The following is a 24,632-nucleotide window of genomic DNA, read 5'->3' as shown; positions in this document are numbered from 1 at the left end:
TGACGTAGCTGCTCATCATCTCTCCTCCTCCTCCTCCTCCATAGCTCGGTTACCTTCACGTATCTGCAGGTACTGGTCCCGGTGAAGAGCGAGTCCAGGTCCGCGGTCTGAAGCAGGAGAAATGTGGCTGATCGCGTTGGCCAGTTTACTTCACTGCGCCTCGGCTTATGATGTGGATGTGAAGAAACTGGACGGGCTGGCAAGAGCGAGGGTGGAGGTACAATAAACCTTTTTTTTCCCCCCATAACCCACTTCGTAAAGAAAACGGGATTAATCACGGCATATTCACAGTGACTGAGCCACCGAGTGCATTTTATGAATCAGATTTGTTTAAATGTGTGAATGGATGCCCTGCTTTTCAACCTTTTGGATTGGGCGCATGCGTGAGTGAAGCTTCCAGGAGAGCGGGGCAGATGTGTAGTAAGCTGAATGGATGCCTCCCTGCATGTATGGCACACAAGCTAATGAAGAGCACGGCCTATAAATCACATTGTTATTTATGTTAATAACCGTAAAATATTGGTGATCATTTTAAGCTTGAAAGGGGGGCGCAGGGTGTGTAACCGGCGGTCCTGCACAAAAAGACTGAAACTCTGCACCCTTCTTTTGTGAGAAACTGTGCAGTTTCCCCCCAGGGTGCCACCCAGTCACCTACTTGCCAGCATCACGGAAGGAAAGCATGATCTACTGCTATTGTAGTGTTAGTCACACCTAACACCTGAGGCTCAGATATCTGCAAAAATAGGTCAGGTTGCAGTAATGCCAGAACATTACTGGGGTTTTTTTTTCTGATTAGGGACCAAAAGCCAAAAAGCGTATAATGATGCACTACAGTTGCAGATAATGTGCATTCAGAAATCTTGTTTCCAGTTCTTGTAACGTCCCATTTCCTAAACATGAGCTGTGCTTGTAACTTTCTCCTGTTTCTTGTGTTGTTGGCTCTTTCCAGACTTGTGGTGGATGACAGCTGAACCGGCTCAGAGAGGCAAGTTGCCCTGTTATGTGAACAAAAGCGACAACACACTGAGAGCCAGGGTCAGAGGCAGACTGAAGCCTTCTCCCTGTCTCGAAGTGTTTTCTCTCTGAGGAACATTTTAGTTTAGGGTTTCACATAATCCCTGAGAGTGAAACCAGACCTGAGCGAAAAACACTAATCCAAACCTCTGTCTGCAGGTCAAAGCCTTTGTGGTCCAGGATATTCCTCTTTAGTATCCTTTGACTGAAAGCGTAAGCACTGTTGCTCTTTAGAAACATCTGCTCATAAACTGTACACTGTTTAATCCCAGTAAAATCCCTGAGCACTACCTCAGCCATAACCTGGTGATGAAGCACATTCCTGGCGCAGACCCTGAGCTTGTCCTCCTGAACCATTATTACGAAGAGCTGGATGTAAGTTGTGTTTGTTGTGCATTTCTTTTTCTTTTCTTTTTAATTGTAATTGTTGCTTGTCTCACAGTAAAGAAATTTTTGATTTGTTTGTGCTGAATGACCACAAACTACCAACGCTTGACATAATGGCTTAAAAAGATTACAGCAAATGATGACAAACACGTGCCTTGCAACAGGGATGTAGAATTAATATATCAAATGACTGTCTTCTAGTTTTGTCAGTTTTAGCCTTCATTTAACATTTTCCGAGTGTTTTTAGTCTCTTACTACTCTTTAGATATTACCCATTACTTGTCCATTTATAGTTTAGTCTTGAGGTTCCCACATGCTTCTTCTAAATCCTACTCTTAATTTTCAGTGTTTTTAATCAGATTTTGTCTCTCTGTTTGTCTTTTGTATAGCTTATTTTTTCTTCTACTCCTGTATTTGTTGCCATGTTTATGTGGTTATCAGCCTTTATCACGTTTTGCTCTTGGTACTGTAATTTCTTTCTGTGAAGTCTTGTATATTTGCATTGTAAATCTGCCTCCACTGGAAAGCACTTTGGGCCAACTCCCATGCTTTTAAATGGGTTATATAAATAAAAATGACATTAAAAACATCAGTACATTGGCAGACCATAAAAGTGAAACAAGGACCCAAAAGACACGAAAAACATCTGAGCTTTGAGAGTTCATCATTTCAAGTGATCTTTTTCACATTACACAGAACTCATTTGTGCAGTTTTAACATTTTTTCATAATGCTTCTTTTCATCCATCAATGTTCAATTTAGCTTTACTGCACTATCACTATGTCAAGGATATCAGTGTGAATCGGTGTCTTTTAGCTCAGTTAAGTGTGTTTCCTTCACAGCGCGTTGCTCTGTCTGACATGACCCGCTCTGAGATTAACGAGCTGCTGGAGAAACTGGGTTTCTACAAGAAGGCTCAGCCAGAGGACGAGGTGCCGGAGGAGTTCCGCTTCTCCCCTGCCAAAGACAGCCCATTTAAAAATGAGCCTGCCTACCAGCCTTCTGCTTCATCTATAGCCACAGAGAGTGCCTCCTCAGAGCCCAGTGCAGAAGTCAAACACACTGACCTCTAAGAGTGAACGTAAGCAGTAACAGTACTCCTCTATCCCCACAGCTGCTCCATGACCAGCCGATTATCACAGTCAATGACAGAAATACTTGTAATTTTAGGAGGCCAGCAGATTATGGATGAGCCCATCAGCAGAAGGCCTTATAAAAGGTCCAGTGTGAATTTGCACATTTTTTTTATGTCACTGTCCATTGTGTATCATCTGTCATTATGGTCCTTGTCTCATTTGAGCTCTTTTGTGTGTCTGTGATTGCCTCTGACCTACCGTGAAACTAAATGAAGCCTCAGGCTGAAAATCGTCTGGCTGGCCTGAGGTTGATGCTGCGTGTTCTGGTGGGTTGGGTTGATGCACGCAAAAAGACTCAAGTGAGTAGAAAGTAAACCACTTTAAAAATGAACTGCTCTCTGGTTCTTATTGTGTTGACTGTTCATGTTCACCTTTAGATATCACACAACGCAGGTATGCTGGATTATCCTCAAAGCAATACTCTCTGACAAACACATTTGTTTCTCAAATTGGTTTAATTCACATTTAACTGCGGTGCACAGAAAAATGAAATTGCAATGTGTTTCAGTCCTTATATACACACACACACACACACACACACACACACACACTCCACTGCCTCATGAAAGCTTTTATCTTTCAGTTGGCAGCAGTTAATTCTCAAATCTAAAAAATAAGTTTCTTTTACATCAACTCAAACCAAATTTTCTTGTCAGAGGAACCCAAATTTTACAAGTGAAATAAAATCTGAATTTAAACTTTCCCCTCCACTCTTAGCTTCATTTAGTTAAACATACAGTTGGCTTTTATCAGTCAAGTTTATACTAAAAGCCGGATTTCACACAAGAAAATCCAGCATTCTGGTATCTTAAGCTTATCAACAAAACCTTTAAAAGCATCATGTACACACCAACAAAAACCATATTAAAAACAATCTACTCAAGCATAAATAAGGAGCCCTCTAACAGAGCTGTGTGTGAATGTGTTTGGCAGGGCAGTGCAGCGATGCTGGGGGTGGTGGTGAGGTCTTTTGCCCATATGCTGTCAGTCAAGCAGCAGCAAACGGCAGTAATGACACAAATCAGCTAAATGACTCAGACTTCAACCTACTCCTCGTTTTCTTTGTACCGAAATACAAAAAACAAACCTGAATTTAACAGCAAGCATCTTGCATCCATACTATTATGATGATGATGATGATGATGGGGTCAGAGGATGGATAAAATGTCCAGAAAATGTCCTCAGCAGCTGTTTGGACTTGAGAAAGATGAGTTTACAGTAACAATGTTGAATCCACTTGAATAATGAAGTCTAAAAATCCCTGTGCTCATGTATTAAAAATTATTATACTACTCGATTACATCAAGATGAAAATAACTTAATTAAAACACTTCAAGCAACACAAGTTTGTTTTTTTTAAAAAAAAAAAAAAAGTACCAAAATAGAAAAGAAATAATGGATCATTTGGTTGGATACATTTTTCCTTTTTCAGTGGGATTACCAAGAGAAGTGCAAACATGTTACAGTAATTACAAAAGTGTAGCAGAGAAAAATGCATGTATAAATACTTTAAAAAAAAATTGGAAATACTATAAAAAATATTTCTCTTTTCCCTCTGGAGGTGTTTCTCAGTACAACAGCAAAGTGATAGAACTACCGCATGTTGAATATTAACTAGAGTTTTTAAACACACAAAACAAGATGTAAAAGCTTAAAAAAGGTCTCACTGCTGCTCTCTTGCTGGAGAATGGCAGACTTTGCGTTAACAGTGTGTGTCCAGCAGAGCAGCACACATCACCACTGCCGGGAAAGCTTAAAGCAAACTGACACAAACACACGCACACACAGACACATACGATCCTCATCTTGACCATCGGAGATGTGCAACTGTTAGACCCCGCCTGCCAGAGTGGAGGCGATCATCGGGTGAAGGTGGTGGGGGGGCATTTGGGGGAAGGGATCGGAGCCGAGATCTCGCAGCACGAGAGCAGGTCAGAGGTCACAGGGCCGACCCATGGACATCTCGTATCTGCGCAGGTGGTTGACCAGAGACTGCACGTAGGTGAAGACGCATTTGGAGTCTGGTTTATTACCCATGATCATCATGTCTTCCACTTCCAGCAAAGGCATGCAGTTGGCGTGGGTCCTGAAGAACAGGCATACAGGGCAGCGTGCATGAGAAAACAGAACAGACAGGAGTGCAGCTGGGAGGGAGAGTACTCTCAGATTCAGAAAACCATCATGTTCAGTTCTGATTATTACTGACTTTTTTCCCCTCTGTTTTCTCTAAACCACTCTAGAAAATCCTCTAAATGCTCTCTATAAATAAATAATGTAATGCCGTGAGTTTCAATAAACAGTTTTAAGAACAAAGGCATCTGGTGTGAGCTATGCAGACTGACCACAGGGTGGCAATACCTCCACACACTGTAACCCCTCTGAGAACTCCTACAAAGAGTATAAGAAGCAAAAAATAGCACAGAAGCAGATCTTCTGCATGACAGAAGATTTTTTTTTTTTTGTTATTTAAGGAACAGTTGACATAAATCACTCTGCACTTTGCCAATACTGGAGTACCTTTAAAAGGCTTTTGAGGCCAAGTGCATAAACACCTGTAACCTTACACTCAATAAAAAAACTCAGTGCACAATGCAAGCTTCCCCTTCTCTGTTTTGTTTCTTAACTCTATTTGAAACTTTGTGATCCGGCAGTTCCTTTTAAAGTGTTGAACTGCAGATGGTCCTGGCTCCCTGCCTGAGCCATAGTGTCACAATGCAGAAATACACACATGGATGGACACACAAGCATGCACACACACACACACACACACACCATGTTTGGTACTTTGGAGCTTCAGATTAACAAGAAGCATCAAATATCCAAAAGGAGCCAATAAAGGAGTTTTTTTTTTTTTTTCTTCTCGACCACCATGTTTTCTATCATTTTCCAAGCAAACACACACTCTCCATTGCATCAAGTCTGTTGGAACCACCGAGTGGGTGGTTCCCCCGTAAGCTCGTTCCTTCTCTCACCATGGGGTCAGTTTTAGCTGGGGCGCAACTCTAGGAGGAATTTTTGGTTTTAACCAGGCCTTTCGTCACCAGACCCCTGTAGAACTCCTGCAGGTACGTGTACACGCACTTCCAGTCCGGCTCACGCATCTTCACCATGTCGTCCACATCCAGCAGCTGGGGACAGTCCACTAGTTTCCTGCACCCACGGCCAGCGGGGGGAAGGGGGTAGCGAAGAGAGGAAGGAAAGGAAGAAAGACCCGAAAAGACGGAAAGAAGGTAGAGACGGCAGGAAAGACAACGGGCAAAGGACAGATAAAAACACACAGAAAGAACGTGACAGAGAGAGCGGACAAAAGAAAGAGAGGTGTGGGAAAATGAGGAAGGAGGAGGGGAAAAAAAAACAAAAACAGAAAGCAGTGAGCAGCCAGTGAAAAGGATTCAGGGTAGAAACAAAAAAACAGGAGTGAGAAAGAACACAAAGAGAAAACAATCACATTACATTCTGTGGTCACAAATATATTCATGAGCTGACATGCTTCATGAACATCACGATACATACAGTGTGTGACATACACACACGTACACACACAAGACAAAACAAAACGTCAAATGAGCGCCAGGCGATGCTCATTTAGCCTTTTTGTTTGCTGTTGTTTTTTTCTGTGCACTCAGACGGGAAATTTTTTTGACTGTAATCAATACGACTGTGTTCTTTCGGGAATATGAGACACGATGAAAAAAACAACAAGGATTCTGCAAAAACAAAACAAAACAAAACACAAAGATACAACAATAAAGTGATTCTAAAAACCATACTGGTGCACAGGATAGTGTGTGTTTGAGTGCATATTGAGAATCCACCTAATAACAACATAGTATTGGGAGGATCTGGAGTGCCCGGGGAAGTGGGTGATAGTGCAACACAAAAGTGTAGAAGATGGGGGGGCTGTGGTTGGGTGACAGGCCAGTGCTGAGTACGATTCACTACTCGAGACATCAGAATGGATATTATCCTGGTAGGAGCATGTGAAGATGCACACACAGCTGCGTGGGGTATCATGTGAAGATGGTGGGATGAAAGAAGAATTTGGAGAAAGGAAAGGAAAGGAAAGAGTTTTAGACTAAAATGGAGGGAAGTTACTCGAGACACAGAGGAGAGCTTGTCCATTTTTAACCTGTTTGTTGTTTGGGGTGGGACTGCCCGTGGGTGTCTGGTTTGGAGGAGATTGGGGTGTCACAGCAGTTACTCATAGTAGAGGGGAAAGAGAGTGGAGGTTTAGAGGCAGAGGTATTAGAGTAGTAATGGGCTCTCTCAGTCATGAGTGGGGTTTAATAAACCTGGGAGAGACAGGGAAAGTTAACAGCAGGACATCGGTCAAAGAGCTTCCCCATATTGTTGGTCTGCAAATGCTGGCATAGAGCACCACTGAATAAAGAGGAGTGGGGCAGTGCATAAAACTGGCTCAGACTGTCCATCACTTCTACATCTATAGGCCTAACACAGCAGTTCTTCCACTGTTTTCTCCACAAAGGTTGCCTTAAGCTGATGTGGTTTCTCCAGCACTGGTAGCAACACCCAAACTGGTCAGTGCACATGTTAGGATGAGCATATCTTCAGCATGTACTTACTCTGCAGTGCTAAAGGCCACCTCAAAGTTTTGCCTGCGGTTGCTGGGGCTCAGGGAGTTATAGTCAAAGGCTTCAGGGAAGAAATTGTGCACCAGGGCGCAGAACGCCATGCCATTACTCCAGCTGGATGAAAAATTCTGAATGTCCACATGCTGAAGGGAGGGGAGGAAACAAAACAGATATGGAGACAAGGATAGATAAGCAATGGAAACATTCCCAAAGTATCATCTCAGCTCAGGTTCAGCTGCAGCTTCAACATTAAAATGAGCACTTAACAGAGTGGATTACTGTGGCTCTCTGCCTCACCTCATATGAGCGGGTCTTGGCACGACACCAGTCGAGAAGCATCTGCTTGATGGAGTTTGCATTGGGTACACCAAAGCTGGTGGAACGCTGAACTTTGTTTACCTTGGCCACCACTTGATTTCCAGGGCTAAAAAAAAAAAAAAAAAAAAAAAAAAAATGTTGGTTTTGTGTTAATATTTACATGCCTCAATCTGCTCCTTTTCTTTCTTTGGAAGCACTACCTTTCTGTTTATTCTTACCCGCCTCCCTCCTTCTCCAGCTTCTCTATCATGGCTTTGCGGGCCTGCATGGCCGATGTCTTCGGCAGTGTCTGAGCCCTCATCACCTCCTTGCGCCTCTCCGCCTGCCTTCGCTCCACAGCGGCCAACCCGCTGCTGCCGCTTCGTGACGACGTGTCATCCTCGCGATCAAACACACTGAAGGCGGGGATGTGCACAGGAAGTTAATTTGAGGGTGCGCATGGATTTTTAAATCCGGAGTAGTTATTGCGCAAATGTTTTATGACCCACCTTCCAATTTTTTTGCTTGTGTTAGTGGAGGTGGAAGAGGTGTAGCTGTATGATTTTGACTGGACTGTCCCTCCTAAAATGACAATCACACAGACATATTTATGGGAAGGTTAAGAAAAATGCAAAAATATACTCTAGTAAATTTGTTATTGTAAATTCAGTAGGCAAAACTCACTGTCTGTTTTCTGTACATAACTGGCCTCCACAACAGTGCTGCGTGTTGATTTGCTCCCATCATCTGAACACAAATACATTAAAATTAATTTTACTTCATAAATTATATTTCTTACATTATTACTGTTCAAAGTGTTTTGCAAACCCATTTTTTAAATTTTTCTTCCCAGGGTCATTTTTGAAAATAAAAACTGGCTTCATGGTGTTTGAACAGTTAAATACGGGTTCAAGAAATGTTAGGAAAGTCAAAGGAAAACAGAAAAACTACCAGACTGAGCAAAGCGGTTTGTCTTGGTGATTTGGCCGACGGCTGAACCATCTGCTGACTTCTCCACCTTGCTTGTGACCACCTCTCCCACCCCGGCACGGCCTTTCTGTGCTCGCTCTTCTCTCTGCTGCCGGAGCTCCTGCAGACGGGTTTCGCGCTCCTTTTCTCTCTGGTCTGGAGTGGAAGAGAGGAGAGGAGAGGAGACAGGGAAGGTGGAGAGATGATGTCAGTGGAAAAAGAGGAGGAGGAGGACAAGAGGTCCTAAATAAGCTGACAGCACCTCATCTGACTGCCACAAAGTTGGATTAAAAGAGGGCTTCCAGATTTGAGGTGATATGTTTAAGAATTCTTTCCACGGTACTGTGAAATTTCTCTCAGCACACAAACACCCACAGGTGGGAGGCTTAACAGCCAAGCCAAAACTGTCAAAAAAAAAGAAATTCTGCACAAACACCACAGACCACAAAGAGCAAATATACACTGCAATGTCCAAAATACTGGTACCTGCACTGGTGGCTGCAGTTTTTATCTGAAAAGACACATGCATTTATGCATACTGCACAGTATAAATGATTTATTCTTAAACTTAAATTCTGTCTGATATCTAGACCACTGAGGGTAGTCTTGGATTTTTTGTAGACTCTGAAACTGAGCTACTCATTACCAGGTGCCTAATGAAACCACATGGTGAGTGTTTGCTGAAAAACAGATCTTTAATGTTGCAGGGTGAGTGTTAACACTTCACATTAAAAAAAAAAACATAACAAAACAAAACACAGGATACATGCACAATGATAAATATGTCATCATAGCCTTCATTATCCACCACATCTACGATTAAAATTGTTGTGGTCTCACAATGACAGGATGGTGCACACAGAAAGGCAAACACAGGCAAGTATAAATTGTTATTGCACACTGCACACCACCTGTCCTACCTATTTCCTCTTGAGTACATCCCAGCATGGCCTCTGAGGGCAGAATTAATAGCAATTATGTGGAAATTGCAAGGTTGCTTAATACATGTCAGGACAGAAACAATAGACAGAAACAAGTAACGATAAGATATGAAAATTAGAAACCAGACCTGATTGCTTTTCATGATTTAAAAGAAAACCTTCACCTAGTTGGAGTAACAGTAAGATGTTACCTCTCTTTCTTTTACGGAGGTCTCTCATGGCTGCACGGATCATCCTCCTCTCCTCAAAGTCTTTTGACTCATCGAGCTGTGAAAGAGGAAAAAAAAACAAAAAACAAATAGAAAAATGAGGGGTCATTCCTTGCAAATTGCTACTTTCTATGCTACCATTGTGCATGGACAAAAGGCAGAGCTGTGATTTTCCATATACATCTTCACCAAGCTGGCAAGGTTTAGTGTCAATGTGCAAACTTTCCACATGACCAAACTTCATCTAAATAATCATTTAAATCATCCAGAATTGTGACTTCGGCATGAAATACCATTTTGTCAAGGAGCTCTTCATCCTCGATCGCAGCCAGCTTTTCAGCCGTCAGTTTCCCTGAGCATTCAGCAGGTTTGGCCTGAGTGCCAGAGCCATTGGGAATGGCCGGGACATGACGCTGGACAGACGATCCAGCTGAAAACACTGGCTCAGAAGCGACGACGGGTTCCGTCTCCATCTGCGCAAAACATACAGACAGTAAGCACTCAGAGGCTGGAGGAAACAGCGTGGCATTTATTATTTTAGACTGCAAAGAAACCAATGTTGGAAACCAATGAGCTATTGCTCCAAACCAGAGCTTAGGCTCTAAGCTGCATACTAGAATGGGTTTAAAAAAAAAAAAAAAAACTTATTTAAAACTGTCTGACATTTAAGATGTAATCAGAACAAGATGATGGTTGGCTTAACACACTGCAGTTACAGTAGGTCTGGTGCTTCCTGTCCAGTAATAACTTCCTTGTCTCTCCAGGCCATCTCCAGTCACGAGGGAATGACAGTAAGTGCATGAGGCTAAAAGAAACCCTGCCAAGTTACTTTTCACTAGTTTATAGAGTGCAGCTGACACAGATTTTATTTATTTATTTATTTTTTAATCATACAGTGCTGCTGCCAACCAATGGTTTATGTGACAGGTGCAAGACATTACTATCAGTGTAAAACAGGGAAAACACATTAGTATATATAAATTTAGAGGAAAAACACCTCCTTAGGGCTGAGGAGCAGAGCTAAAGAGCAGAAAACTACAGAGGAAAAAAAAAAAAAAACAACTACAACAAAAGTTAAGGGAACCTGGGTACGTGTTCACATATTCAGAGTGACCATGAGTCCTACAGAAAATTCTTTTTAAATGTTCATATGACGCTGAATGCCCGTGGCAGACTATAGGCTCTAGCTGTGGCTTTAATGCTTTTGTTGTAACCGACTCCAGGTCCAGATATAGCTCAGACAGCTGGCCCCATCCATATCCACAGCCGCCTAGCCCTGCCCTCTGAGGTCTCACAGCTAGACCAGGTCTCAGCAGGGAGGGACAATACCCAGCACAGCCAAAGAGCTGGGTGATCAAAGGTGGCCCCTGGTTTTAAAGTCTTTTCTGGACACAGAGTTCTGACCCATGGGACAGGCTGGACTGAGAGGCCCTTGACCGATGAAGAATGTTTTGGGAGACAACACAGCCAGACAAATTAGGCCACAGGGGGAATGTGTATGGGGTGAGAAACTCCCTGATAACCTTAGTGGTCGAGTCATGTATAACTAAGCCTAAGTGTACCTATAAACATCCAAGTCACTGTGGCATATTTTTTTTAAAAAAAGCCTTTTTTGTTATGTTTTTTCTGTGATAGACTACTTTGACCAATTCCAAGTGGAAAAAGTATAAATAGATTATCTGGAGCAAAAAAACAGAGCAAAAGAAAAAGGCCCAAACTGGGCAAAGACATACAGAAACACAATCAGACAAGGTCACCCCTTGTTATCATGTTGGTCTCCTGAAAGGATTACTACTTTATAGAAGCCAGTCACCTTTACTAAAGCAGTTGACTGGCAGACCCAGCTGCCTCTGCAGGATTAGACTCTGCATGGCTCAATAACTGAATCTCATGCTGCAAATGCCCAATATCCCTGGAAATGTCACAAGTACACACAGAGGACTTGTTCTGCAGTTTCAAAAGTAAACAGGCTTCAAGATGAGGGCCAAATAATCATTAATCTAGAATCAGATTATTACCTGACATCTTGATACTTGGCTCCTTTTTGAAAAACATGTATGTGCATGCCACACACTGTGCCACATGAGTTAAAATGCCTTTAGTGGCTTTACTATACCTGGATTGAGTTCCTACATTTCCTTTGTAACTTGATTGCAACTTTGTGAATGAAATGCACAAAAAAGAAAAAAGCCAAAATAAAACTTCAAAACATTCAATTTCATTTTCATGCACACAGTCTGAAGATGCAAACTAAAAGCTGGGGCCACATTTGATGCTAATCATTCTTTCCTCCACCGGGAAGTGCATCCACTCAATAGAACATTTGCAGGCACACATGACTGCGAACCAGGACACAATTAGAGACGCATGGTGTTACAGGACTGGAATATCTCTGTGACAGACTGCAGTCCTTCACATAAACACAATCTGTCAGAACTCACTGGCAGCTGAGATGCTCAGCTGAAACAGTCAAGCATACTGTGAGATTTGAAAGCTAAAGAGAGGTGACCGGAGCGAGTACGTGATTTGAACACAGTATCACTGTCATGGGACATAAAATTAATGGCCTGTTGATCCACAGGTATTGGCAACTTTGGAACAAAAAGACAGTCCCATTCTTCAAGTGGCTTATCTGAATTAAAGGGATCACAATCAGAACCATTAACAGAGCAGTACCGTGCTTTGGCTGGCAGAAATGTTTGCCATCAGAGAGGGAGCAGAGAGGGAGCGGCGGGTTGCAAAGGTTGGCGGGTGAGGGGCCGGTGAAGGCTCTGACTTCTGAGTTGTGTTTGTCCCAGAAGACACAGAAAGTGAGTCCTGGATGGATGTGAGAGACTCCTGGGGTACGCTTAACTGACTATGCAGGAGAGGGTGTGCAGAAGTTTCCTGGGGTGCACTGGAGGGACAGTCTTGAGGAGTGCAGGATGAAGTCTCCTGTAGTCCTTCAACTCCAGTCTCCCAGTGAATGTCACTGGATGACGTTTTGGTTTTACTAGAAATTAAACAGGAGCAGTCCTTGCTGTCAAGTTCATGTAACAATGGATCGGGTAGCCCCAACATCTGACACAGGACCTCAACTTGCCTCACCAGCCTTTCTTGCTGAATCCTCAGCCTCATGTTCTCCTCCTGCAACTTGGAAATTGCCTCAGCCAGTGGAGCCACCTTGGCCTCAGCCTCCTCCAGACGGGCATCCACTTGCTTCCCAAAGGCCTGCAGGTCCCTGTGGACCTCCTCCACAGCACAGCGCAATGTTGCCTCAAATTTCCTTTCAACCATTTGCTCCTCTTCATCCTCAGTTTCCTCCTGAGCAAGAAGATCCCCAATTACTTCTTCGAGGCCGGACTCGGCACAAGCACTGTCTGGGCTACCCAAACCCTCAGAAGCCTGTGAGGCTGGGAGGAAGTCTAGGTTAACTCCAGGCATGACCAGACAAAACTTTACTCTGTGTTACACTGATCAATGTCCTCTTCACTGAAATCCACACAAAGTTTCCCAAAGACTTCACACTGGGGTGTCAGATCAGGGATATTTAAAGGCTATGTCCTATGCCTTTGCGAGAGTAGAAGCTATCCTGTCTGTTCTTTTGTCAGAGATGTCAGAAAACAATGCTTGTCCTTTATACCCCCAGCAAATCCCCCCCAGCCAATGAGCATGCTGTGAATCCAGTTTCCCAGGCAGCCCACACCTACTTATTTCTAGGTGCCCTGGGCATGTATATTTATCTCCTGCCCCACCATTATTCCACTGATCTGGGGCATGGAGGGAGGCCAGAGGGGGAACTGTAGTGACAACAAGTCAGGAAACACACCTCCCATTTCAGCCTTCCTTTTATCTAGTCCACGTCCTTCACACCTCCACTGGCAGGCACCAGGGGTTTAGATGTGGCTCTAGGCCTGGGCTGAGGTAAAAAAAAGTTACACGGTAGTGTTTACCTCTTCTATTAAAGGCTTTCTAACAAAATGCAACCTGATTCATCAGGTCAGTTGTTTTGCATAACTGTCATTCAAGACAGACCACCAGAGGGAAGATTTATCCACAAAGAGGAAAGTATTTAGGGCCATGAGAAAACGGGTATGATGTGTAAGACCCAGGAGAGTATGGACAACAATTCCAAGATTTTGTTTAAAGCTAACTGACAAAGGTTCAGCCAGTGCCAGTATCAATGCCTGAAGTACTTCTGTTAAATTAATATTTCTCCAAGAGTGCTGACATAAGTCTGTGTAGCTTCTTCAAATTGTAAGATGCTCATACAAGTTTTAAATGCATGCTCCAGATTACTTAGGATGCTACACTGTAGCAGAGAAATCAAATGGTACTGTGCATACTAAATCTATGAACACGATCTAAATAGAACTAAAAGGATACAGCCTGAATTTTATGATAAACCTGCAATTCTTGATGACAAACATCGACAGGGAAACTAAAGTGCATCATTCTAGGATTAAAGTAAGCAGGATTTGCATTCACTGGGGAGAAATTTGACAAAGGGCAACAGTAATCTCTGGGGTTTAAAGGTAAGCAAAACAGGGTGAATCTGAGCTTGAAGAGTGAACACAAATGGTGAGTGGCAGCAGGAGCAATGGTCAAACCCATGGAGGACATCACTGTAGTCTAAGCATGCCAGTTTTGACCCCGATCTGTGATCCAGGCTTAAATCTGTGACACAAGTGAACCATTCGTGTAATCAGCATGCGTCATGGATCAGCAGCATGTTAACAATAGATTTTTCATCCCTTTGTGTGACAGTGAGGCAATCTGCCACTGACATTGAGCCTAGATATCCACGTTCACGTGACAGCACAACCAGCATGAGTGAGAGCTTTGACGTAATCTTTGCGACTTTAGGAAACACTGTCCTGTCATGACCATGGTTATCAAGCTAAGGCATCAATTATATTTGCGTTCAAGGTCAGTGATTTGCATGGACAGGTGGCAGGCAAAATGGGCAGGAGAAAATGTAATCAGTAATTAGCCACTGCTTAAAATGAGATGTCATTAATGCAATGAAACACTGCAACCATTTAGCCGTAATGAAAAATTTGGAGTCACTCAGTGCTTGGAGTTTTCATTGTTAATATGATCTAAACCTTTCTCTCAAATGGTTCCTGTTTTAAAAGTGATCGTCTATAAAAGCTGATGCTATCAGGATCAGCATCCACTCTATTAGAATGGAAAAAAATACTAGTAAAGAAACAATAAAGTTGCAAGTGCTGAGATTAGACCACCAAAGGGACGGCAAGACCACCCAACCAGATCAGAGTTTCATCTAGGAACCACTGTGGTCAATTAACATTACTAAACAGGAAGAGTTTATTCAAAAGCACGCTATCCTGTACTCTGCTTTGCTATCTGCACTCTCTAATAGTTACTGATGTGTAAAGGGTATGTGGGTAAGCTACTTTAACTCAGTCCTCCTGTGACATGCCACCCTCTCCCACACACACAAGCTAAACCAGGGAAAGTCATGCAACAGGTGGTCTCTGGATCTATCTGAAACCCATCCACCAAAGTCCCAGCTGAGCTTAACCAAAAATGTCTGCTGTTTTTACAATCTCATTAGCAAGGTCACTCAGGCTCAGTCTTTGGTGGTGAGCGGAAGCCGTTTAAAATCGCAGCAGCACACTTAATGCAGCTCCGCACTTTGTCACTAAAGGTATTTGTAACAAGCTTATACAACTATGACGCAGCTGTTTGGATGTTGCAAACCACTGCCTGCTACTGCTAGCATGCAGTCATACCTGTGCTCTGTTGCATGTTACAGCATTATAAAAGCCTACTATTTTATTTATTTATTTATTTATTTTTTTAAATATATATATATATATATATATATATATATATATATATATATATATATATATATATATATATATATATATATTTATTTATTTTATTTTTTTTTAAACCTATATTTTTCATAATATAAACTATCTGATGCACAACTACACTTAAAGACAACACCTGCAGAAGCTTTATGTTCATGCAAAATCTGTCTTTTACAAGAAAGCCGTGCTATCTGAATGGAGGGTCCACAGCCTGCAGCCTTGTGGACCCTCCTCCCAATCCTAATTAACCTACTCTCAAATCCCATAACCAGATTATCACTGACCTCAACACATGGGGGTGGGGGGATACACAACCATTAAAAAGTAAACAGAACATCAATTGTTGCCTCTTTCTCCTCTCAATCCCCCCACTCTCCGGTCACAAGGATGCTTCCTTTCATGGAAGAGTGAAGGAATAAAGGAATGAGGCAAATGGGAATATAGATGTTCTCCCTGTGAGATTTTTTTTGACTGCTGTATCTTTCCAAAGCTACCAAAAGACCAGTCCATCCAGTCTGTGTGTGTACATGCAGTACTATAAAAAAGGCTTGATCCACACCTCATTTCTTCATATTTTGCAAGGAAAATGGGAAATCTATGCAGTGAGATTTTAGTGGATCAACTGAAGGGCCAGATGCATCTCTCGGGGTCCTGTGTCAGGTCTTTGTTGGATTCTTTCCTAGTTCTTAAGGACATCACTTTCAGATACTGCTGCAGAATACATTTTAGGCCTGACACTTCTTTCGTCCTCCACTTACCCAGTTTCCTCAAACTAAAAAAGAACACAGCACACCATGCTGAGATATGCCAGGTTTTCAGCTAATAGCTTTTTAGGAATCACCTTGTTGGTGTAACAATATCATTTTATGTCTGTCAAACTGTGTTATCTTTGGCATTTTTCATAGATTCATGGGAAAAAATGAGTGGGAACAAAAATGTGTTTTGTGACAGGCTGCTAATAACAACGTGTCTAAAGACACCATTTAAAAATGGTTCTTTCCTAAGTTGCCTGTTATGTGTAGAGACAACACCGGTTCCCTTGTGTTTTTTTTATGCTCAAATGATTCATAGGTCAGTGTTAAGTGGCTTAACAAACGCATTACTGTAAAAATTGTCAGGTACAAAACTGAACTGAAAATGAGTGAAAAAAGCAATGTCCAAAGAAAAGCCTGGAGAACTATTGCTCAAGACCCCTTTAAAAAAAAAAAAAATTCAAAATGAGAGGTGGCTCAAGACTTTTGCACGGTACTGGAAATGTATTTAGGAAACATTTCCCAGATAAATTTCAGTGTGTACGGTCTACAGAGAGAAAACCGGGATTGCCCAGAACACCTTCCTCCCTCCCTCTCCTTCTCTCTTTCACATACCCTACAAGGGCAGATGTGACTGGCTACCCGCACTGTGTTTGATAAACACTGTTCTTCCCTCCTCTCCCTCCTTTTCTCACACTCTGTCCTTCACTCCCTTGCTTCGCTTGCTTTTCAGCCCTTATAGGTGATTACTGTGACTGAAAGGCAGCAGAAAAACCAGTGCAATTCAACTGGGTCAGTTGGAAATGAAATAGAAGCTTTAACCTTAAAATTATGAATCTTAAATTATTAGCAGATGTTTAAAATCTGCTAACAATTAAAATAAAATCTGGTTAATAATAATAAAATTGGGGTGCCTGGGTGGCTTAGTGGTGAAGCCGTCGACCACATACATATGCCGCGACCACATACATATGCCGCGGTGCGGGCCGCGCGGGTTTGCGTCCCGGCCCGTTGCCAATTTGCCCGTGTGTCTTCCCCTGTATCTTTCCCCCATTTCCTGTCTCTCTCCACTGTTGATAAAAAAGCCGCTGTGGCCAAAAGCGCAAAAAAATAATAAAATAAAATTGCTGAAGTTTATGTGCAGCCACAGTTTTGAGATCATTTGTCATTTTGTAATGCAGATTGTACCTTGATGGAGGGTCCAGAGGAGAAGCTGGAAGAAGAGATCTTAAATGGTGTTGCTCTTAGGCCGAGGGTCAACTCTGAAATAGATACAGAAAAAGAAAAGATTCCTTTGGATTTAAAAAACATAAGATCTTAAGTTTGGATGAATACAGATGTCCCCCAAAGGTCAGGAAAGGTCCTTGATAACTGAGATTTGTGCGTTTTCTTGCACTGGACTGGCGGTAGTAGTAATCAGTTACACACAGACTCATTCTAATGACAGAAAACTGACAAAATGTTGATGGCGCCAACGTTAACATAAGCACTGGCCTGAGGTGCACATGCATTTCTTTGTGACCCGCTTCCTTCCACATCCAGACACGCACACATGAAAGCTATATCATAAAGTACAGGATTGATGCATACCAGCAAAGCTCAGTGTACATTTAAAGAGACTTTATAGTGCTTTTGAAGGAAACCGGAGACACAATAACAGGCTGCTGTTACTCAGAGCAGGTTTCCAAAAAAGGAGCCTAAAAACATTAAAGCAAACTGACATGAAACTGTGTGGGCCTCATGAAGGAGCAGCAGCGCAGCTCTCAGAATGTGAGGGAGTTGTAAGTAGTGAAGAGGCTGGAATCACACTTGTTCAGACTCAATTTTAAATAAACTGTTTGGGTTTTAGATGCTGGTCGCTGAGAAGAGCTGAAACTTAAGACATCTTGTTTGGACAGACTGTAACAGCAGCTGCAGCAGTTTCGCTTCTGTAAAACGCCGAGTTGATGCCAGCCATGTTTTTGTTTCATGCACATAATCAGTCTCTGTTGTATCATGACTATATACTGTGCCGGGTCTACTCTCAATCTACTCTCAACATGTTGAACACTGTGGTTCTGGTTAGGATGGCAGTATTCAGTCAGGTAAACATGGACTCTCTATGTTGAGATGTTGCTCTGTCTAAAATTCAGTTTTCACCTCTTGGCAGCCAAAATGTCCCAGAAACATTTTTTTTCTCATTTTAATCACACTCAGATAACTGACTGGAATAAATAAGTGTGTTGTTTTAAATAAACAGGTTGCAGACAATAACTACAGAATATAACACACAAAGGATTGTACAGTGTGGACAGGCAGGCTCATTCATCTGCACTGTAACAATATTCCTACTCAGTTTCGGCCGGGACAACCAGTTGCTGTTTCTTTTGTCCAAGTATGCTCTCTTCTGTTGACCCCCTCAGCTCCGTGCTCCAACATGCCCACTCTCTAACAAATACCCTTCAGTACGACCATGCCATTTATACATTCAGCTCTGACATCTATCCCCACTCATCCACGTGCTCTGCTTCTTTAGATGCACAAAAACCCCTTGACATTATCCCTCTTGTGACTGATTCCTACAAGCTGGTTACTCCTTATAGTGGCTAATATTGATATTGACATTTGCAAGAAAAGACACACAGTCTATTAGAATCACTGTGGGCCGCAGCTTGGCGACATTAACAAGTCATTAAAAACAAAACAAAAGCCCTAGTCAAAATATGGTGCAATGTTACCCATCACTGTTACTGGTGACCATCTAAGGACTTAGTGTGGGAGTTTTCTGTTGCTGTGAGGTTGACGCTCCTACCTTGCTTTTGCCCCAGGACATTAGGGGTGATGCGTGGGGTCATGTGGGTGATAGGTATGATGTTGCCTCTACCAGGGGCTGATGAGGAGGAAGTGGTGGTGCGCCCATCCTTGATCTCAATGGTGAGGAAGGTCTTCATGTCTGGGTCTGCCTCTCCCTGGGTGACCTTTTGTCCAGCTGCTCTCCCTGGGGTCTCGTCTTCCTTTGCGTTATCAGAGGCATGTGCATCTTTTTCAGCTGGATGTCCCGTCCCACCCACGGAGTTCTGCAATTGGTCAGCTGAAGACAGAGACTTGTTAGCCACGCCTCTTGGCTGAGGTGTGGCCTGACTCTCGGATGCAGATGCGGAGTCCACACGTGACCGTGCTGGCCTGTCTCCAGATGTGCTGAGGGATGCTGCTGAGTGTGTAAACAGCTCGGTAGCTCTGAAGACATTTGTCTGGCCACTGCTGCTGGAAATGGCCCCATTTTTCAGAGGAGTTTTCTTTACAGCTGAGACATTTGAACTCTGCTCAAGTTCTGCAAACTTGCGCATTCGATCTCGAACGGAGGTGGTGCGACTCAACTGTTCCGATATAACAGCTTTCTTCTCGGATGCTGTAAAGACATAATGAAAGAGGGGAGTTCGAATCAAACTCAGTACAGGAGAGATGCATAACCATGATCTCCTCCACTACTCAGGCTGAATTTAGCACCGTTACAACCTCTTGCTCTTGTAATCCCCTCCTTCATCTCAAAAGCTCTCTACAAATCCCAGTCCTCTTTTCCACCTATTTCTAGCTTTTATTCCAGCCCCTTTATTTTGCTTGACTTAACTTCCCCTGCTTCACCACCTCTTAGTTCCTATTTTTTGGACTTTTCAGGGAATGTTTCATCCACATTTTTTTAAGCTTACTTTGATACTTAATGCTGTCAGGTGATGTGTACAAAGTTCGTGGTTTGGGACCAAACTGAAAACTATTCTAAGGATTAGAGGAGATGATATTAACTGACAATCATTTGCAGGACATGAGAGAGAACACTGAAGATATGGTGCATTAACAAGATGTTTTCTTCCCATCCCTCCAATCCTTTTTGGTCAATTAATAGCCTATACACAATTCCCAGAACTGATCTAGCAATGATTTCAATGAGTAATGATGAATGTTCCCTTGATAAATATCTTAAAAAGACTATCAAACTTGATGTTGATAGATTTTCTCTTGATATATCAGAGCAGGGTTTAGGGAGGCGGCCTAATCTCATACCAGAATCCCTTGCTTTGCCATGAGTGCGGGAGAGGTCGCTGCCAACAGTTATCTAAACAGGGGAAAAAACAAAAACATGACAGAACAATCAGTACAGGAAGTGGAGGAGAATAGAGGTCAGCGTGCAGTGCTCCATGTTTAATAGGCAAGAAATACACATTCATGAGGGCTACACGGGTGGTTGTTGGGACTCCTGACCTACAAGATTCTAAATACAGAATCGACTGGTTGTGTTTTTGTTATGTAACACTGTATTCAACATAAAGATGTGAGCGTCTGTTCTTATTTTGGCAGTGTGGCCACGATGGACCCGAGAGTGTTTACATTACTGTGATGAGCCTGAGCGTCAGTGTATGTAGCGCAGGGAACAATAAAAAGTAGTCAGGGGCCAGCCCTAGGTAAACACATTAAGTGGAGCGACATAATGGCGTCATGGCGACCATAGCCCCCCCAAGATGGGAAATGTTGCTTTTAACAGTTTAACAGAGTCAGTGCAAAAAGAGAACCTTTGTGTGTTTTTTTCTGTAGGTGAAGAGAGACAGAATATTTGGCCTGTAACGCTGTGCATTCCTCCCTGACACCAGGTGAGGGTGAAACGGCGCTGAGGGGAAACAGAGACAGTCAGGTGCGCGGTTTGTTTGTGTAACCAAGTAACAAAAGCCAAACAGCATCTGTATGGAGTGTTTATGGATGCCGATGTGACCTGGGTGTCACAGAACAATGAAGTGTCGGCTTGTGTGTCAAGAATAATGAAATGGAAAGAAAGAAAAGGAGCACGTGGACGGTTTGTGTACTTTACTGTGGCTATGCAGCTCAGCACCCCACTCTAGTGGTGCAGCCATGAGCTGGCTCAAAGATACAGATGGGTGACAAATTCACCACAAAGTATTAGTGTTAAGCATCCAGAACAGCTAGAGTACATTACAGTGCAGTTTGACCTCCTCAAAGATATGTATTTCTTCGATTTGGTTGCAGATTAATTAATTTGTTAATTTAGAGACTTGACTGTATCCTGAAACACACACACACACACACACAAACACACACACACACACACACACACACACACACACACACACACACACACACACACACACACACGTGTGCGCACACACACACACACACACACACAAAAATCATCTGATATACCCCACCTTTTGCCTGTGGACCTCAGATTTCCCCCTGAGCAGGCCATTTGCAGGATCTCTCAGAGATAAAACAGCCCCATCAGGCTCCTCTTGGTTAGACTCAGCTTGAGTGCTGGCTGGACCTTGGCTTCTGCTCTCAGTTTCTGAATCTGTGCTGCAAGTGGATTCACTCCTGGCTACCTCCGCTTCCTCAGATGGACCCTGCTCTTCTGAGGACATGCTCACACTCTGGTCAGATGTCCCGGAGACTGTTCGCTTCCTTGACAACAGACCAATGCTGTCTGAAGTCTCAGAGCCCAGACGGGGTCTGGCACATGAATCAGAGACATCTGAGCCCTGTCTCTGTCTGGCAGAGAACTGGGAGTTGATGCTTCTGTCTGAGGCCCCGGAGTCTAGCCGACCACGCTGGGAGGAACTCTGGCTCTTGTCTGAGGCTCCGGAGTCCAGCCGGGCTCTGTAAGCTGAGCCCAGACCCTTCTCTGAGGGCACAGATTCCAGATTGGACTTGGAAAGCATCGAGGTCGCACTGTGATCAGAAGCCGAGGAGTCTGACCTCTGACGGTGAGACATTACCAGGTCAGTCTCCTTGATCACAGCTTCTCGCTGTGGCTGGATCAACAGAGGTCCATCATCCTTTGCCAGGTGATCCAGAACCAACACCATGCCTGAACTGGAGCCTGTTATGGAAAACACAGATAAAATATGTGAAGTAACTGTCTTTCTGAACCATGTGGGTTTTCTCTGCTGTAAAAACACATTTTCATATTACTCAGATTCTTCTCATATTACTAGTAAACTAGAGGGCAAAGGAAAAAGTCGATAGTTATGTTGGTGCCTTAAACAATGTAAATGAAATACTTCCACAGCACTGGGGCCCCTGAAAGGCCAAGCTAGAAAATATCACTCAGGATCACAGAGCAGGCATGTGGAGGCATGAAGGGATGTAGACATTTCCTTCAGACTGGCCTCAAGTTCCTGAGTGAGATTTCTGCGATTGGACTGGTGAATGTGCGTCAACTAGGAGGAGGGCTCACAAGTGTGGAAAGCAAGCATGCGGAACAGCTATAGGTGGGATGCAACTAAAAGGAGAACGGGAGACAGTGGGTTAAAAAGCGAGACGAACAGGAAACCACACTCCAAACATCACAGCGGTGCCCACATCCTCCCCCTGTGACAAGTATCTACCTCCAACACCCCACAGTGCTGCTATATGAATATCTGAGGTTATGCACACACACACCGCAGATAAGAAAAACAGAGTAAAGCAAGAGCGTATCCACTTCCCACATCACATGTACAAAGGAAGACCTAAAAACACTTCTGATTGACCTTAGTTTGCACCAACTTGACAACCAAATGGGTTTCACCGAACATGCACGTCTGTCATTTGCTAACCAAATCAAAGAGGGAGTCTAGTCTGAACAGAGGCAGATGACAGTCTCTTTCAACTTTCAAGCAGACACTATCAAGGCTGAACATTCACAGCTTCACTTAACATAGCTGAGCTGATCAGCTCATTACAGTTTGGTAAATTACACACAATAAGCTCATTAATAACAGTTTATCATTTTCAGAGCAATTTCCAAAAATTATCTTGTCAATTGCTCCAGATATGAGAGAAGATAAAAATGGCAGCAAGCTGTTGCTAATGATACACAATTAGGACCAGAAACAGTGAATGGTCTGCGACATAGTAGTGTCTATAACTAATGATGCACTCAACAAAAACTCAATTACTGCTCTTTAATAACTGAGCTGAAGTGAGAGCCAACACACACACAGTCCTCAAACAAAACTCTCACGTTATTGTTCACGTTGCGCCTTTGGGAAGCTGTCATATCTATTGTGTGGCCATTTCTGGGAAAATCCCCACTGCTACTGCATAATGAGAGGCTTGCATTTTTTTTTTTTAACTTCAAAATAGCAACAAAAAGCTGCAGTCTGCTGCCAGTCAATATACGGAGCACAAACAAAGGACTTTCTTTATACTGCTTTGACAGTGAAGCAATGACCCCAGAGGAAGCCTGCCCACTATTTGTGCTCACTGGGAAGGGGTCAACACAAGTTTGCCTCAGCTGCTCACAGGTTTCATGGTTTATCACATAACAGGCTGAACACGGGCTTTTGTAGTAAGATACTGAAAGTAATCCCTATTAGCAACTAGCTACAAAATCTTTTTATAGAAGCTGTTACTTTAGATGTCCATAATATTAACAACAACAAAAAAAAACTATGCTGTTGATTTTGCAGCAACACTCTGGGCTTTCAGCGATATGCTACTATAAGCATGCTACACACTCAAAGATGATGCCAGCATGCTGATGCTGAGCACAGCATAGAGCTAATGTTTAACAGATTTAGGCCACTGTGCAGTTTAATCATTTTCTGGGCTTTTTGGTCATACACTAGAGTGTCTGAGGCATTGATGGTGTTGGCAATCCATTCAATATGCAATAACAAAATTTGTATGATATTTTACTAAAATCTTCACTGTGGCACCAAAGAAACAGTCTGGATTACTTAAGTCAGAAGAATTCATTCTCAGGGCACAATGAATGACTGTCCATGCGTGTAGTTGCTACTGAAACATTTCAGTGGCCACCAAATGAAAGAGCAACAAGTTTACGAACAACAATTAGTCGTTTAATGATTGGAACTGCGGGAGATTGAGCAACTTGTTTTTTTTAGAACTTGTACATGCCTGTGCTACAGTATTGTGTGGTCTGTGATTTTAGCCTGTTAGGTGGTTGCTAGGCACCATGATGAAGCCATATCATGCATCATTAAATCTTTGTGGATATAAATTACATGTGATTGTTGCGAAGTGATACAATGCTTTCATAACGTGTTGCAGGTGCATAAAGGTTACAAAAGGATCATTTTAGCAAGTCGGTAGGTGGCTCCAGGCAACATGATAATATCTGATATAGATAATAACCTTCAGGGGCCTAAGCACCTGGGTGCTAATTTTGGTTGCTCAACTCCTGCTGGTGTAAGGAAATCACAGGCAAACAGAGATTTCATGTATTACAGCAGGGTTTACACCACTACTGCAACACTACAGGTTAACAGTAATTTGTGTGGGGTAGACCACAGACTTTATGTGAATAACACTGAACTTATATTTACACTAATACACAAGATGCACCTCTGAAATAAGTGTGCTAGTCAGAGACTGTACATAATGATGGGTTTATGGTCTCAGCTGTTAGCTTCATGCCTTATTGAATAGAACATAATGCTCATTTTTTAAGTTACTGTCTAATTAAAGTCAAAAAGTACAATAAAGCAGTGTATGCTTTGGTGCAAAAGCTTTTGATTAAC

General features: G+C 42.8%; 2 protein-coding genes across 5 annotated transcripts in view; one reads left to right on the top strand and one right to left on the bottom strand.

The window, feature by feature from the left end:
- On the top strand, positions 1-2,868 carry selenom (selenoprotein M). Of its 2 annotated transcripts, XM_030737575.1 has the most exons (6): positions 1-217; positions 950-985; positions 1,174-1,208; positions 1,311-1,389; positions 2,244-2,482; positions 2,572-2,868. In XM_030737575.1, the coding sequence occupies exons 1-5, from the start codon at positions 122-124 to the stop codon at positions 2,472-2,474; spliced, it is 477 nt and encodes a 158-aa protein (XP_030593435.1). In that variant the 5' UTR covers positions 1-121; the 3' UTR covers positions 2,475-2,482; positions 2,572-2,868. The 2 variants fall into 2 exon arrangements, with proteins under 2 accessions (XP_030593435.1, XP_030593434.1); XM_030737574.1 differs by having other exon boundaries at positions 2,244-2,868.
- A 111-nt stretch (positions 2,869-2,979) lies between these two features.
- The window catches only part of smtnb (smoothelin b), a 45,701-nt gene continuing 24,048 nt past the window's right edge, over positions 2,980-24,632 (bottom strand). The window contains exons 7-21 of one of the 3 annotated variants that reach the window (XM_030737366.1): positions 21,315-21,985; positions 20,161-20,212; positions 18,914-19,510; positions 17,311-17,384; positions 9,839-10,018; positions 9,528-9,603; positions 9,316-9,348; positions 8,378-8,551; positions 8,111-8,173; positions 7,936-8,008; positions 7,666-7,842; positions 7,427-7,553; positions 7,121-7,272; positions 5,510-5,687; positions 4,485-4,623 (exon numbers count right to left, since the gene is read on the bottom strand). In XM_030737366.1, the coding sequence (XP_030593226.1) occupies positions 5,540-5,687; positions 7,121-7,272; positions 7,427-7,553; positions 7,666-7,842; positions 7,936-8,008; positions 8,111-8,173; positions 8,378-8,551; positions 9,316-9,348; positions 9,528-9,603; positions 9,839-10,018; positions 17,311-17,384; positions 18,914-19,510; positions 20,161-20,212; positions 21,315-21,985 (2,597 nt within the window). In that variant the 3' untranslated portion in view covers positions 4,485-4,623; positions 5,510-5,539. Of the gene's footprint in view, positions 4,624-5,509; positions 5,688-7,120; positions 7,273-7,426; positions 7,554-7,665; positions 7,843-7,935; positions 8,009-8,110; positions 8,174-8,377; positions 8,552-9,315; positions 9,349-9,527; positions 9,604-9,838; positions 10,019-17,310; positions 17,385-18,913; positions 19,511-20,160; positions 20,213-21,314; positions 21,986-24,632 lie in introns of all 3 variants that reach the window. The other 2 variants (XM_030737365.1, XM_030737367.1) reach the window with 2 other exon arrangements.

This window comes from Archocentrus centrarchus, chromosome 9, assembly GCF_007364275.1.
Source record: "Archocentrus centrarchus isolate MPI-CPG fArcCen1 chromosome 9, fArcCen1, whole genome shotgun sequence".
NCBI classification, from domain to species: Eukaryota; Metazoa; Chordata; class Actinopteri; order Cichliformes; family Cichlidae; genus Archocentrus; species Archocentrus centrarchus.
The sequence above is the reverse complement of the archived record's forward strand: the minus strand, read 5'-3'. Positions and strand labels throughout refer to the sequence as shown.